This window comes from Geotrypetes seraphini, chromosome 8, assembly GCF_902459505.1.
Source record: "Geotrypetes seraphini chromosome 8, aGeoSer1.1, whole genome shotgun sequence".
In the NCBI taxonomy this organism is placed as follows: Eukaryota; Metazoa; Chordata; class Amphibia; order Gymnophiona; family Dermophiidae; genus Geotrypetes; species Geotrypetes seraphini.
Genome location: NC_047091.1, coordinates 62,514,809 through 62,531,045, shown reverse-complemented (window position 1 = coordinate 62,531,045; position 16,237 = coordinate 62,514,809). Strand labels below are relative to the sequence as shown.

General features: G+C 43.1%; 1 protein-coding gene across 12 annotated transcripts in view; it reads right to left on the bottom strand.

Moving 5' to 3' along the window:
* The window catches only part of RYR1 (ryanodine receptor 1), a 314,039-nt gene that overhangs the window by 6,087 nt on the left and 291,715 nt on the right, over positions 1–16,237 (bottom strand). For all 12 annotated transcript variants that reach the window (XM_033954047.1, XM_033954059.1, XM_033954057.1 and 9 more), the window contains 5 exons: positions 12,479–12,609; positions 12,264–12,324; positions 11,359–11,505; positions 7,058–7,192; positions 141–297 (listed from right to left, as the gene is read on the bottom strand). In XM_033954047.1, the coding sequence (XP_033809938.1) occupies positions 141–297; positions 7,058–7,192; positions 11,359–11,505; positions 12,264–12,324; positions 12,479–12,609 (631 nt within the window). The remainder of the gene's footprint in view (positions 1–140; positions 298–7,057; positions 7,193–11,358; positions 11,506–12,263; positions 12,325–12,478; positions 12,610–16,237) is intronic.

Sequence of the window (16,237 nt, the reverse complement as noted above, 5' to 3'; positions counted from 1 at the left end):
CAATCAACAGCCCACAAATATTTACTCTTTAGTGCATACCCTTAACAAGTCCATGATGCCACTCGTTATTTTGTCTTTAAGAGCAAATTCAAGAACTCTCCCTTCCCGGTCCTTGACGCCCCCTTTTCTCTATCACTTACCCTGAATAATAGCCAGCAGAATAACGATGACAAAGAAGAAGAAGGTGATGTCAAACACGACGCGATAAAGTTCATATTCATCACCTGCTGGGTCTTCAATCTCATCTCCAATACCACCACCTGCACGGACGCCCACATACATGTGGAAGAGGTAACACTGGGAGAGGAAAGGCAACAAAAGAACTTACTGAAACAGGTTAGACTGGAAAAGGTCTTGACTCAAGGTCAAATGAAAGACTTCCAAATGGTGAGGGAAAAGCTAGTGGATTAGCTGGGGGGCATAATGCACCATTACTTTGATATTTTGGAAAGGCGGCAATGTAAGTATTTTAAATAAACCATAAACCACCAGGAATAGAGTTGGGTAGACTAGATGAACCTTGGTGCTAGGGTTTGATGTAATCGGCCCACAGCTGAACTTCAGGGCGCATGTAAAAACAATTCTTAACGCCTGATACAGTAAACAAATCATATGCAAATAATGTGCATGCAAAAACTGGGTAGAAACAGGGGATAGCATGCCAATTGCCATGGCAACATGCAAATATTCTAGTGTATCGGACATGCATTAGCAGAAGTGATATTTTGCACAGAGATTGTACCAGGACCTGGAGGAGTGTTGCATATACATACACAGCAATATGCAAATATTAGGATATGCTTATTAGAGGTAAGTATCTGGTGAATGTCAAATATATATTCTGACAACAAAACAAAAATACACAGGTTCCACATGCAATTGCAATAATCTTTAAACAAGAGGAAAAGACCTCAGAAGCCTGCACCATAAAGAATATTCAATTCTGACAATGGTAACTCAGCAGGACAGGTTCTCTATCATTGGTCTTGAAAACCTCTTGTGACCGATTGAGAAAAATTTTTTTGTTTTGCAATTGTGTACTTAACACATAACTTTAAATCGGTAATATAATGCACTTATCTGAATTACTGATAAGAGCCCGACGGGACCCGTTTCGCCAGGTTATTGGCTTCGTCGGGGGACTTTTTTGATAGCTGAAAAGCAAAAAAGACAAGTGCTTGAAAAACATTCTATCATTTAGATACTTCTAAAGTACAATTGTCTCAATATTTACGCGAAGTAGTACTCACTGCATTCAGTCTGAACTTGCTAGCACATCAAAAAATGGCGCCGGTACCTCTAGAACGCCACGCATGCGTACTTAAAGAGGACTCAGAATGATGTCACATACTAGGTTAGAAAAAAGAATGCCAGCCAATATTGCTATTTAAACCCACGGGTTTCATGGAATTAATCAGTGCCCCCATAGTAGAACACTGTCTTGAATTTAAACATGAATTCCATCAGTTAAGATGTGCATGCATTGATCAAGAAAGTAAACATGAACGGGGAGGTGATCGTCATACTAGACTCTTGCAGAGGGAAGCGAGATGGACATTTCAGCTTAATTCCATGAAACCCGTGGGTTTAAATAGCAATATTGGCTGGCATTCTTTTTTCTAACCTAGTATGTGACGTCATTCTGAGCCCTCTTTAAGTACGCATGCGTGGCGTTCTAGAGGTACCGGCGCCATTTTTTGATGTGCTAGCAAGTTCAGACTGAATGCAGTGAGTACTACTTCGCGTAAATATTGAGACAATTGTACTTTAGAAGTATCTAAATGATAGAATGTGTTTCAAGCACTTGTCTTTTTTGCTTTTCAGCTATCAAAAAAGTCCCCCGACGAAGCCAATAACCTGGCGAAACGGGTCCCGTTGGGCTCTTATCAGTAATTCAGATAAGTGCATTATATTACCGATTTAAAGTTATGTGTTAAGTACACAACTGCAAAACAAAAAATTTTTTCTCAATCGGTCACAAGAGGTTTTCAAGACCAATGATAGAGAACCTGTCCTGCTGAGTTACCATTGTCAGAATTGAATATTCTTTATGATGCAGGCTTCTGAGGTCTTTTCCTCTTGTTTAAAGATTATTGCAATTGCATGTGGAACCTGTGTATTTTTGTTTTGTTGTCTACATTGTAGAGGTTGCAATCCATTTCAGTCATTCAGTAGTTGTTCACTAGAAATATATATTCTGTACATAAACGTTATTATTGGTATTGGGTAAATTTGTGTAGTAGAGTGGAAGGCAACAGAAGGTAGCACTGGAGCTCACTCTGAGGAAAGGGGTATTACTGGAGATTGTGGTGAAAGCAATTAGCTTGGCAGGGTTTAAAAAGGTTTAAATTTAAGGGAATTAAATCTGCTGGAAAGCTTAGTCAATCTCTTGTCTTCAAGCTGGTAGAGATCTGGAATGGACTTCCTGACTCATTAAACTGATAGGCCAGCTACAACTATTTTGTAAAACTCTGCTGTTCACACAATATTTAAATGGCTTAACTACAGTATCAACGAAATGATAATAATACAGCTCTTACTTCTCTCATGCTCTTCTTCTTATGTAACTAGTCTTAATTACATGTGAACTGAGTCGAGTTCCATCTAATATAATAAAATGGTAAGCCGCGCATGCGCACTCCCACCTACATGCGTCCGTTATCCGTGAGATGTAGGGCACTTTAGGTAGGAGTGCGCATGCGCGCTTACATCACCAGCCGCCGATGCCTCCACAAGCCGGGCCGCAGCCAGCCGCCGATCTCCGTTCCTCCAGAAGCAGGCGGGCGGGCGGGGGGGTGTGTCTCGGAGGAGAGGGATCGCGGCCGCTCAGCGCCCCCATAGAGGAGCCCAGCAACTTTCCACCCCGGCTCTTAAACTGACCCGAGTCCTTTGCCGCCCTGCTCTTCCCTTCCCGCGGACCCGAATACCTACCCGGCGATTCAAGCAGCGTGTGCAGCAGTCTTCACATGCTGCTTCGGGCCCTTCTACTGCCCTGATTTGCTCTGCCGCGTCTCTGATGATGTCATCAGGGACGTGCCAGAGTAAATCAGGGCAGTAGAAGGACCCGAAGCAGCGTGTGAAGACTTCTGCACACGCTGCTTGAATCGCCATATGTAGTCGGGCCCGCGGGAAGGGAAGGGGGGGCGGAAAAGGACTCAGGTCAGTTTAAGAGCCGGGTGTAGTTGAATCGCCATGTGTACCTCGGGAAGGGAAAGGGGGGTAGAGGAAATGCTAATGCTGCTGCACAGGGAACTGGTGTGGGGGGTGGGAAATGGAGGGGGAGGGAATGCTGCTTCGGACAGACAGACAGAGGGAGGAAGGGAGACAGAAAGAAAAGAAGAAAGACACAGGGGCAGGGAGATACACAGAAAGACAGACAAAGGGGGCCAGGGACAGAGACAGACAGAAAGAAAGATAGCGGGAGTCGCGTCAGGAGGGGTGCGGGATGCGGCAGAGGGTGCAACTGGGCGGCTGTCGGGACCTCTGATCAAGGGCAGAGCAAGGTAAGTGTATCATAGGGCTAAGAAGGAGGAAGGGGGAGGGAGAAAAAGGAAGGGACGCCTACTGCTGGACAGGGGGAGAAGGAAAGAGGTGCTGATGGACAGGGGGGGTGAAGAAGAAGGAACGGAGGCCTAATGTTGGACAGTGGGAGAAGGAAAGAGGTGCTGATGGATGGGGGGGGGGGTAAAACAAAAGGAGAAGGGCTGCTGCTGCATAAGGAGAGCAGTGAAGGGGTGGTGGTGGACACAGGGGAGGTAAAAAGAAGGGAGAATGGACAGGGGAGCAGGCAAGGGGTGGTGATGGACAGCCAAGGAAAAAGAAAGACAGAAATACAGAAAGCGGCTAAGGAGAGAGAGAGAAAGAAATAAAGACAGACACACACACATATATTCTAGCACCTGCTAATGTAACGGGCTATAAGACTAGTTGGGAAATAATCTAGTATATAAATCGAAGACTAGATTAGATTAGATTTCCTAAAACAAAAGTCCATAAGGCATTATTTTGGACTTGGGGAAAATCCATTGCTTATTCCTAAGATAAACAGCATAAAATCTGTTTTACTCCTTGAAATCTTGCCAGGTACCTGATGGGCCAGTATGGCAATTCAAATGTTCTTATATTCTTACCAATGGTGTGCTGCAAAGTTTGGTTTTTGGGCTAGTTAATTTTAATATTTTTGTAAGCAATATTAACAGAGGGCTGTCTGGTTAGGTTTGCTTCCTTGCAGATGATATCAAAACCTACAATAGGGTAGACACCCCTGATGGTGTAGATAACATGATGGGGGATCTAGTGAAGATTGAAGAATGGTCTGGAATTTGGCAATAAAGATTTAATGTCAAAAAATGCAGGGTCATGCATTTGGGCTACAAAACCCTGCGAGGGTTGGAGGTGACCGGGGCAGTAGTGGCCCCCGTGCCCCCCTCTCTGCCCTCCCCCCCCCCGCTCCTTACACGACAAACCCCTGCTCCTTTCACATTCCCCACACCACATTTGCACCCTCCCTACCCACCCCTGTACCTCTTTAAGTCTTTGCTACCGCGAGCAGCTTCTCTGGCCTGCTGTTTGTGCTGGCGTTGGATTTCTCTCAGACATCACTTCCTGACCCCGTGACCCAAAAGTGATTTCAGAGGGAGCCAGGCCAGAGTAGTTGCTCGCGCTGATGACGATTTTAAAGAGGTATGGAGGGGTGGGGAAGGAAGGGCGCAAGTGTGGCATTGGGAGGGGGGGGCGGAGAGGTGCTGGCACCCCCATCAAGATGGCACCTGAACCGAGCCTCACCCTTACTATGACACTGAGTGAGGTACTGTTTAGGGGTGGAGACCTTTTATGCATGAAAGAGGTGTGGAACTTAGGCCCTCTTTTACTAAGGTGCACTAAGCGTTTTAGCGTGCGCTAAATCAACACGTTCACTAACCGCTAACGCGTCCATAGGATAACATGCACGTGTTAGTGTTTAGCACGCGCTATTTACCGCACGCTAAAAAGAGGGGGATAGTAGCTGCCGAGTTGGATTCATTGTGGGACACTGCCTTCGTATGGATATTATGGTTTATACCTGTTCGTGATGCAGTTTCTTTTACACTATTTTTGAACATGTGAAAATCGCTGGATGGTCACAATAAAATGTCTATAACTTTGTTGTGTTTAAAGTTAATCTCATTCCACTCACCACATAAACATACTAAGAAACAAAGCTGTACAATTTCATGCTGAAATTGCTGAGAAAGTATCAACAAACTCGATGATGGGTCAAAAACGCGCGAGGACAAAGGCCCGCAGACAACCGAATGCAGACAACTGAGCGCAGGGCTTAATCGCGCTGAAGAAAAACCGTATTTTAAAGGGCTCTGATGGGGGGTGTGGGGGGAACCCCCCCCCCACTCTACTTAGTAGGGATCGCGCTGCCTCACGCTGCCATGTTGGGGGGGTGTAACCCCCCACATTATACTGAAAACAGGGAAAAAGTTAAGTTTCCAGTATAATGAAGGGGGTTACAATCCCCCAAACCCCCCCCAAAACGCCAGCGCGATCTCTACACCCCCCGTCGGAGCCCTTTAAAATACGGTTTTTCTTCGGCGCGATTAAGTCCTGCACTCAGTTGTCTGCGCTCGGTTGTTGGCGCGCCTTTGTCCTCGCGCGCTTTAGACTATGAACCGACAAACTCTGGGGAGTTCCCCTTTTTTTCCCCCTCACCCTGTTTGTTACTGCCCTACTGAGAAGGGTTCAATTGGAACAGAATGTTTCAACACATGGGATAGGACTGAGATCGTATTAATTCAGGCATAATAAATCAAAGATCATGTAGGAGTTGCTAACTTGAGGGCAACGGCTGGGAATATGATTTAAGCTGAGACACAGATTGAGATGCCGACAGCGCAGTAATAGGAATGACAACAAAAACCGTACTCTTCAAAAAATGCATAAAACATATTTAACACAACCAGATCCATCCCAAGCTTCACCTACTATACTATCTACTCCATATCAAATCTAAAATGTTCTAATTACCCATTATGTATTACCTAATTTCGTGACAATTCTTATGTAATCCGCCTTATATATTTCGTAACATCATGACAATTCTTATGTAATTCGCCTTGATCCGCAAGGTAATGGCGAAATAGAAATCACTAATGTAATGTAATGTTTGGAACAGAAACGAAAGTTTCAAGTTTCAAGTTTATTAAAAGATTTTTTATACCGCTTATTCAAATTTCTAGGCGGTGTACAATAATAATGAAAAAAAGAAATATCTTAAAAGGAACAAAACAGTTGGAGTTAAAATATTATACAATACCAAGTTAGGTTAGTAGACACATACAAAAAACATATATACTAACTGCACACAATTAGGAAAGAGGGGTAGAACTACAATATTTGAGAAAAGGCACACTTAAGGATAAAGCAGCATTGGGACCAACCGCAACTACCAAGAGCCCATAGACCAGATCATGACAGGAGTGTGAGCTCCACACCTCATGCAGTCCGCTAGGAAGATCAACTGCTTTAACACCTAAGTAGCAGCAAGACCAGCTGCCTATAATAGGAGCCCTTGCCCCGATCCAGCCAGGCATGTGATTTATCTTTAATCTTATCTATTGTTTTGCCTTTTGTCTTTGTTTTGTTCTATTTCTATCATTTAAATTTCTCCAGAATTCTACTGTTCAACGGCTCCCCCTTCTGCTTCTATTCCTTTCTCTCCTCTCTTCTACCTTCCAAAGTATTTAGATCAATGCTGTCTTGTTAAAATGTTTATTTTATTTTTATTTTTCCTCTAACTCTACTTTTCACTTCTCTATTACCCTCCAGGTACTTTAGTTAGATTGTGAGCCTTCGGGACAGTAAGGGAATTTTTCAAGTACCTTTCTTATTTCTAATCTTAATGTATATTTTCTGTAAACCGCTTAGAACCTAACGGATGTAGCGGTATATAAGAAATAAATTACATTACATAAAACAGTTATGGTTATGGTAGAAGCTCATGCATGGGACTGTAACAATGACCGGAAAGGGTGGGACAGAAATGTTTTCTGTGGCAGCTAAGACTCACCGTCATCATGTCATCACACTTCATATCTGGTTCATCCTCATCCTCGCTCTTGTTGTAGAACTTCCTGAAGAAGTTGAAGGCTACAACCGTATATAAATAGACCACCACAGCCAACAAACCAACTGTCATCATCAGCTGGGGGAGTGGGAGGGGAAGAATGTGTGAGAGAAGAGAAGGAAACGAAAGAATGAGAGACCAAGTACAAAATGTTTTGCATCCCTCTCAAGCTCACACTTCCCGATACTCCACCAGAATGGTCCCTAACACAGGCGCTATGAAAATGTTTTCTTTAAAACAGGATGGCCAAAACTCCGTCACGCCTACATAAAGTGGGCATAAGCCAAGCAGATGCTGCTCTTCCAACCCCCCCCCCCTCCCCTGTTGTCTTTCTGTAAGGAATACAGAGGCAGTGATGTGTTGTTTTCCATGCACACCATGAGCAGGGTGGATTATTGTAATTCACTATACTTGGGAGCTGTAAAAGTGAAAATGAGGGCACTGCAGATGTTGATCAACTCTGCAGCTAGATTGATCACAGGAACTTCTAGAACAGGGGTGTCAAACTCAATCGCATAAGGGGCCGAAATCTGAAAAAAAAAAAAGACTAAATCGTGGGCCAAATTTTTTTTTATACTTAGGGGTCCTTTTACTAAGGTACTTTAACCGATTTAACATAGAAACATAGAAGATGACGGCAGAAAAGGGCTACAGCCCATCAAGTCTGCTTACCCACCCCCTGTCTATGCCCTAATGACCCAATTTCCTTATCTTGACCCTCGTAGGGATCCCACATGGGTATCCCATTTATTCTTAAAGTCTGGCACGCTGTCTGCCTCAATCACCTGCACTGGAAGCTTGTTCCAATGATCAACCACTCTCTCTGTGAAGAAATACTTTCTGGTGTCGCCATGAAATTTTCCGCCCCTGAGTTTGAGCGGGTGCCCTCTTGTGGCCGAGGGTCCCTTGAGGGTCCCTTAATAAAAGGACCCCTTAGTCTTAGTAGAAGTATAGGGTTACAACCTCTCCAACCCCACGCTGGATCTGTGATGTAAACAAAATAAAAAAAAAGACTTTTCCTCTCTTTTTTAGGTTCTAGTTCACGCTCGCTGTCTAACACCAGCTCTCCTTCTTTCTTCTTCCCTTTCTTTTCTGGAGTTTGAGGGATGGATTGAGCAGGGCCGGGCTCATTTCTTCTTCTGTTTACCCCATGCAGCAGTTTGTGTATATGAGAGCTTCCCAGCACTGGGGATCAGAAGGGCAATGGAATATATTTCTGTGTCTGCTTGGGACCCGACTCTGCAGGTTCACACTGCATCATCTGTAGGTTCACGCGGCCTGCAGAGGATCGTTGGTCGGTAGTAGCGATCCTCTGGTGCGGTCCCGCCTGTGGTCTCGTACATCAGAGGAGGGGCGAGACCGCGCCAGGCAGAACGTGCAGCTGAGGCTATGGCGGCCTGCTAGGATCACTACTGCAGACCAGCGATCCGCTGCAGGCCGCAAGAACCTACAGATGATGCGGCACGAACCTACAAATTATGCGGTACTTGTACTGGCGGGACAGCTTTGGGGGAAATTTCAAATTGGTTGGCGGGCCAAATTTCGGTACCCCACAGGCCAGATTTGCCCCACAGGCCAGAGTTTGACATGTCTGTTCTAGAATGACTCATATAACACCAGTATTGAAGCAGTTGCACTGGTTGCCTATACAGCAAAGAGTCCAATTCAAAATTCTTGCCTTAATTCATCAGACTTTGTGCCAAGTCTCTCTTGTTTGTCAAGGTTTTTTATTTTTTTTAATTTACCAACCTATTTTAAAGTCTCAACAATATAGGTGGTGGCAGTTGAAGCAGGCTATTCGGAGTGGGTTCCCTGAATGGAAAAATTTAAAAACTTATTACAGCTTGCAGATCCTCTGCTACCAAGACAGATCTAGTAGGGCATCGGGCCACCCAGTGGTACAAATTGATTTCTGAATTTTTAAATAAGAAGCCAAAAAATAGTCTTAGAGATATTTGGAGCATCGAGATAAAACAGTATATTTCTGTATCTCGTTGGCCACGAATTTGGACTTGGAGGTTGAAATGTACAGCGTCAGCATCTATGAGACAAACATGGTTATTTTTATTGCATAGGATTTTCTGGTTCATTTAAATAAAATGGATAATTCTAAATCTAATAGATGCTGGCATTGTCATATTAATATAGGGACTTTGGATCATCTGATATATTTTTGTCCATTGATACTTGGTTTCTGGAAGTCAATTTGGGGACAAATTAATCTTATTCTTGAATCATCTATCAACTTGACATATGAGGCAGTAATATGTGGTACGCTACTTTATGTTAAACCTACATTAGATAAATATAAAACTTCATGTATAAAAAATTATGTAGCATTGTCATATGACACAATTTTATTTGGCATGTCTATGAGAACTAAATGTCAAATATCTGCTAATAATAACAAGCTTTTGATGATATTGACAGGAGTTGCCATCCAACAAATAACATATAATTGGAAGGATTGTAAAAGACTGAATTATTGTTTCTGGTGGAATTCAGTTTGTCACGTGTATAAAATGGAAAGAGCGTCGGCAGTTCAAAAAGGTTACTATAATAAATGTAAGGATGTGTGGAGACCATTATTAAATTATTATAATGAATAATTTACACTTTTCCCAATTTTAATACTCATGTGGATTTGGGGTGGGGAGGGGGATTCTTGGTTTTCTACTAATAATATATTTATGAATGACATAAGATATTATTTTCATGTGGTATATTTTAGTTGTAAATGAATTTGGGAGGGGGTGGGGGTTAAATCTTCTTGTTGTATGATATTGTAGATTTTCAAGTAATGTTGTACTATAATTGTTTGATATTTACTGTACACTTGATGTAAGTTATAAAATGAATAAAGAAATTAAAAAATAAATATAAAACTTGTCTTTTTTTGATCTTGACAGGATTAGGGGTTCAACTGATTACTCACAACTGGAAAAACCATGATAGAATTAATTTTACTTTTTGGTGGGTACAAATATGAAAGGATGTTGGTGGAGCGTTTAGGGACTTACGAGTCCTTTAATGATGTATGGAGTCCATCGACTAATTTTATTGCATTATAATTAGGGTTATGTTTCTTGCTTTCTTTTCTCATTAGATTCCTTGCACATCCAGGGAGGGTAATAATAATAACAGTTTATATACCGCAGGACTGTGAAGTTCTACGTAGTTTACAATGATTAAAAGATGGTACAGAATGAGTGAACTTAACAATTAAAAGCTAGTGATTAACAGCTCTAGGGATCAGTTATTGTGGAGAAAGAGTTGTATGGGTCAACTGCCTAGATACTTCAGGAACAGATATGTTTTTAGGCGTTTCCTAAATTACCCATAAGTAGTAGGTGTGAGCAATTGTTCTAGATCTTTACCCCATAATGCTGCCTGATGTGAGGAAAGGTGTCGATGGTGTCTTTTGAGTTTACATCCTCTAACTGGAGAGAAAATGAAGTTCAAATGTGAACTTCTCTTATGTTTGTTGGCTGAGAAGGAGAAAAGGTCAGTTATGTATTTAGGGGCTAGAACGTATAGTACTTTAAAGCAGAAACAGGCAAACTTAAAACTTTACGCCTGCCTCCATCGGTAGCCAATGCAGCTGTCGGGGTGGGAAATGTATTTTAAGGAATTAAATATTTCATTATAATACTGAAATCATATCATATGTATTAGTGTTTTAATAATTCAGATAAGAAGGGGTGAAAATGATTTTTTAATAGTAATAATTGTATAGTTAACAGTGTGTTTTTGTAGTCTTTTTAATTTAACATTTGTATGACGCTATCAAAGTTTAAAAAAACCAATAAAGATTTACAAAAAAAAAAATTTACCAGCCTAAAAGAAATTTGAGATCAGAAAATAGCAGGAAACTATGTTCAGAGGATAAGATGCTAATTTCCCACATCAAGATCGATGCGACTATGTTGTCAGTAGCGGGTGTACAGCTGTGGGATACCCTGCTAGGAATTTTGCGTTTTTGTACCGCTAGAATGAATTTTAAGAAAATGTTAAAAAACACAACTGTTTGCGAGTGCTTTTTTTTAAGTTGAAACTTTATATTCAAACTGGATTTGAAAATTTTTTGGTGCTTATTGACCTTTTTTTTTAAAGGAATGTTGTTCTGTAATAATTGAACTATGCATGTTTAACATTTTATGCCTGTTGTTATGTAAACCGTATAGGTAATATATGGTATATAAAGGTTTAAATAAAATAAAATAAAGACGCTAAGGAATCTGTACCTGTTTGCCATTGTGTGTGACAGAAGACAGAATGGTGCGTAGAGTCTTCACACCCATGGCGATATCAAGGAGATGAGCGGCAAAGAAAAAGTTGTTATAATGTCCAAGGAAAGACATGCCTGTGTACCAGACCAGGTACAGAAAGGACTAAAAGAGAAGAGACAGACAAACGACTTCAGCAGAAGACAGTAATGGGGAAAACAAGAGATGAAAACACCTTGCTTCAACAGATTGGTCTGATGGGAAGAGACAGATACTCTGGCATAACAGAGTGGACTGGAAGGACAGAGGCAGATAAGCGGTGTCAGGTCAAAAGCGCGCCGGGACAAAGCCGCGCCCAGACAATTGAGCGCAGCGCGCGCCGCCGCGCCACTCTAAATTACTGTTTTTAGCGCTCCGACGGAGGTGTGTGGGGGGGGAACCACCCCCACTTTACTTAATAGACATCGCGCCGCGTTGTGGGGGCATTGTGGGGGGTGTGGGGGTTGTAACCCCCCACATTTTACTGAAAACTTCACTTTTTCCCTGTTTTTAGGGAAAAAGTTCAGTTTACAGTAAAATGTGGAGGGTTACAACCCCCCGAACCCCCCATAACGCCGGCGCGATGTCTATTAAGTAAACTGGGGGGGTTCCCCAACAAAACCCCCCGTCGGAGCCCCTAAAAACTGTAATTTAGAGCGGCGCGCGCTGCGCTCAATTGTCGGCGCACGCTTTTGTCTTTCGCGCCGTTGTCTATGAACCAGATAAGCTGCCAAAACACATTGGACTGGTGGGGGGAGATAGACGAGACATCCTGGCATAAGAGAACGGAACAGAAGACCAGACCAGACACGTAGATACAGAGACAGATGGCTTTCCTGGTGGAACAGACTGTGTTGCGACTTCCCAAAATCCCTCTCACTTACGTTGTTGGTAAAGATTACTCCAAACTTCCAGATCTGATATTTGATATCAATGGCAGTAATCCTGTAGGGCAGAAGAAGAAAAAGAAACACTCAGTAGAGCTGAAAGATAACCCGGAGCTGGGACAGGGGAGTAGTGGATCAGGTGTCCCACTAAAATATCTCCCATCATCCCTGGATGGCGCCTGCTATCTCTCTTCCCCACACCCCCACCTCACCAAGCAAACATAGATTTGTCAGGCTCTGGCTTCTTCTCGGTCTGGCAGGTGATCTCCAGGCTGGCCAGGTCCATCCCCAGTAGCTCCGCAATCCTTTCACGGCCATAGATGTCACCGTACTTTTCCAGCACCTGGGAGAGAGAACAGAGACACGCTACAGTCTGTATACAGAATCTAGGACAGTGTTTTTCAACTTATTCAAGCCAACTGAGTGCCCCCCCCCCCCCCGAGCTCCGAGCAGCAGAGATTTTGAAATGGACATTTTATAGTAAAAATAGCAACTAACTAGGCAACATATATAACAAATACAGGTCACTGCAACTAGAATACAGACCAAGGTAAATGTGGCATGATCTGTTGTTTTTCAGCCCCTTGGTTTATACTTGTTTTGTCAGATTGTTCTAATATTTTTATGTTTTTTTGTGTGCTGCTTTTCAATAACTCCGATTTATCATTTTACAGTATGCATATACATCTGATTTTGTTCGTTTTATGGCTATTGTATTTTTCGTTCCATAAGACACACCCAACCATAAGACAACCCCCCCCCCCCCGTAGAGGAGGAAAACCCAAGTAAAAAATATTCTGCCCACCGCCCTGCCCTATCCCCCATCTGGTGGTCTAGTGGTAGGTCGGGACAGGGTACAAGACAGGTCTAGTGGAAGGCAGCGGTAGGCAGCACCCCCCCCCCCCCCCCAGCCAGGTCTAGTGGTAGGCAGCCCCCCGGTACCATTTTTTTAAATCACCCCGGTACCTTTTTAAAATCCTGGTGGTCCTGCTTCGCTGGATGGCTGTCTCCTGATCTGTTCCTATGATCTCTTCCGGCAGGGGCAGGACGGTGCACGAGGCAGGCGCACGCTTTATGTGTGCCTGCCTGGTCCTGCGATGCTCCCTGAATGGCTGCCATCAGTTCTCACCACTCTGCTCCTGCCACAGCCAGAATAGAGCAGGGGAACAGATCAGGAGGCAGCTGTTCCAGCGAGGTAGGAGCGTGGAAAGCGCGCTGAACCACCGGGATTTTAAAAAAGGTACCGGGGGGGGGGGGGGGGTGTTATATTCGTTCCATAAGACGCACCCTTATGTCAACTTTTTTTTGGGACGGGGAGAAAAAGTGCGTCTTATGGAGCGAAAAATATGGTATGTTAATAGTCTCATGCATTTACAGTATGTTGTCAGATTATTCTTTTGCTTACAATATTTTACGCCTCTTCTTATTTCCGCTACTATTGCATTTAATATCTCCTGGTGTTTTTCAGCGCAATGCCTTGACTTTTATATTTTGTTCTCATTTTTGCGCAATGGTTTATATTCATTTTGTCAGATTTTAGTGGTTTCTTGAATGTTGTTATTCAATAACTTTGATTTATCATTTTACAATGTGCATATACATCTGGTTTTGTTCATTCTATGGCTATGTTTTTAGTCTCATTCTCTTATTTGCTCGTTCTTCTTGTTCAGTTTTTAGTCTTTTCTTACTTCGTCACATATTGCATTGTTGCTTTCTTATATCTTCTGATGCTGTTTTAAATGCAATGCTCTAGTTTTTTTTATTATTATTTACGTGCCCTGTTTTATATTTATATTCTGCTAGATGCTTTACGATTTCTAATTATTCTCTTTTATGTTGCTATTTGATCATTTTACAGTATGTTTATTTGTGTCTCGTACTTCCAGTGTCCCCTGTTGAAGGCATCTGCTGATGCCGAAACTCGGATCCTTGTTGAGACATTTTAATAATAAAGGCCTTCACAGGTTGTTTAAGACATCTCCCTTGCCTTTTTTTTGTTCTCTGTTTGTTGACCTTTCATGAGGCAAGTACTCTGTTTGCTTCGGTTTCTATAAATACTAAATAAACACTAAATAAATAAATAAAATTCTCTCTCTCTTCCCATGTACAATCTCTCCCCTCCACCCTATGTCCATTTCTCCCTCTCTCCCCATGCACCATCTCTCTATCCCTTCCACCACCATGCCTCAAATTTTTTTTTCTCTCTCCCCCTTTGCATCTCTCCATGCAGTATCTCACCCTCCCCTCCACCCCATATGGCAACACTTTCCCTTTCTTGTACCTCTCCACCCATTTGCAGCATTTATCCCTGCCTCCCTCTGACAATCCTCCTTCTCTCATTCAGCAACATCTTTCCTTCTTCCCCCCTCAACCCCAACTTCACTCACGGCTAAATGGCTCTCTCTTGCTTCAACATGTCAGTGGCAGTGATTCCTACATGCTGCCTACTGCTGACCTGGAAGCCTCTCTTCTGCTGTGCCCCACCCAGGCATAAACAGGAAGTTATGAGAGAGTGGGGGACATGGCAGAGGAAAGGCTTCCGGGTCAGTGGCAGGCAGTGTGTAGAAATCATTGCTGCTTGTTGAAGCAAGAGATGAGATGCAGGGACTGCGGAAACACAGCCTACCTTCCCTCCCCCACCAACATGGGAGGCGAAATGATTGAAGCAGCAGTGGTGGCCCCATGAGGTGTGTGGGGAGAGGGGAGGAAGGACAGAGGGTGGGAGACCTGTGCAGTGCTACGTAACCCCCGGTAGTGGTTTGCATACCCCTTGGAGTATGCATACCGCATACTGATCTAGGACTCTCATGAGAATTGGATACACTGCATGTGCAGAACACATGACCCCAAAAGGAATCAGCTACAGGTTTATGCAGGGAACATGACCACAAGAAAGATAAGTGACAGTGTGCACACATGGGAAGTAATTCTCAAAAGGTTGTCTAAATTTGGATGCCAGGATGCTGTGCAATAAATGATAGATTCTTTAATAGCAAACTGCAAGTAATCTATAACCCACATGTGTAAGTGCTAGGTAAGCCCCTGATCTTCTCATGACCCTCCCCCCAGGTTCAGGCTCCTCCCCCAACCATTTGCTGTAATTGACAAGTTTCTAATAATTAAGAAGAACTGCTTAGTCAAAGAGGATCATCTGAAGGTAAGGACCATAGAGACAGAAACATAGAAACATGATGGCAGATAAAGGCCAAATGGACCATCCAGTCTGCCCATCCACAATAACCATTATCTCTTCCTCTCTCTAAGAGATTCCATGTGCCTATCCCAGGCTTTATTGAATTCAGACACAGTCTCTCTCTCCACTTCCTCTTTCGGGAGACTGTTCCACGTATCTACCACCCTTTCTGTAAAAAAAGTACTTCCTTAGAATACTCCTGAGCTTATCGCCTCTTAACTTCATCCTATGCCCTCTCATTCCAAAGCTTCTTTTCAAATGAAAGAGACTCGACTCATGCGCATTTACATCACGTAGGTATTTAAATGTCTCTATCATATCTCCCCTCTCCTGCCTTTCCTCCATAGTATACAGATTTAGATCTAAGTCTGTCTCCATATGCCTTATGACGAAGACCACACATCATTTTAGTAGCCTTCCTCTGGACCGACTTCATCCTTTCTATATCTTTTTGAAGGTGCAGCATCCAGTATTCTAAATGAGGTTTCACCAAAGCCTTATAAAGGGCCATCAATACCTCCTTTTTCCTACTGGCCCATACCTCTCCCTATGCAACCTAGCATCCTTCTAGCTTTTGCCGTCACCTTTTCAACCTGTTTGGCCACCTTAAGATCATCACATACAATAACACCCAAGTCCCGCTCTTCCGTTATGCACATAAGTTCTTCACCCCCTAAACTGTACCATTCCCTCAGCTTTTTGTAGCCCAAATGCATGACCTTGCATTTCTTAGCATTAAATTTTTGCTGCCAAATTTCAGACCATTCTTCAAGCTTCG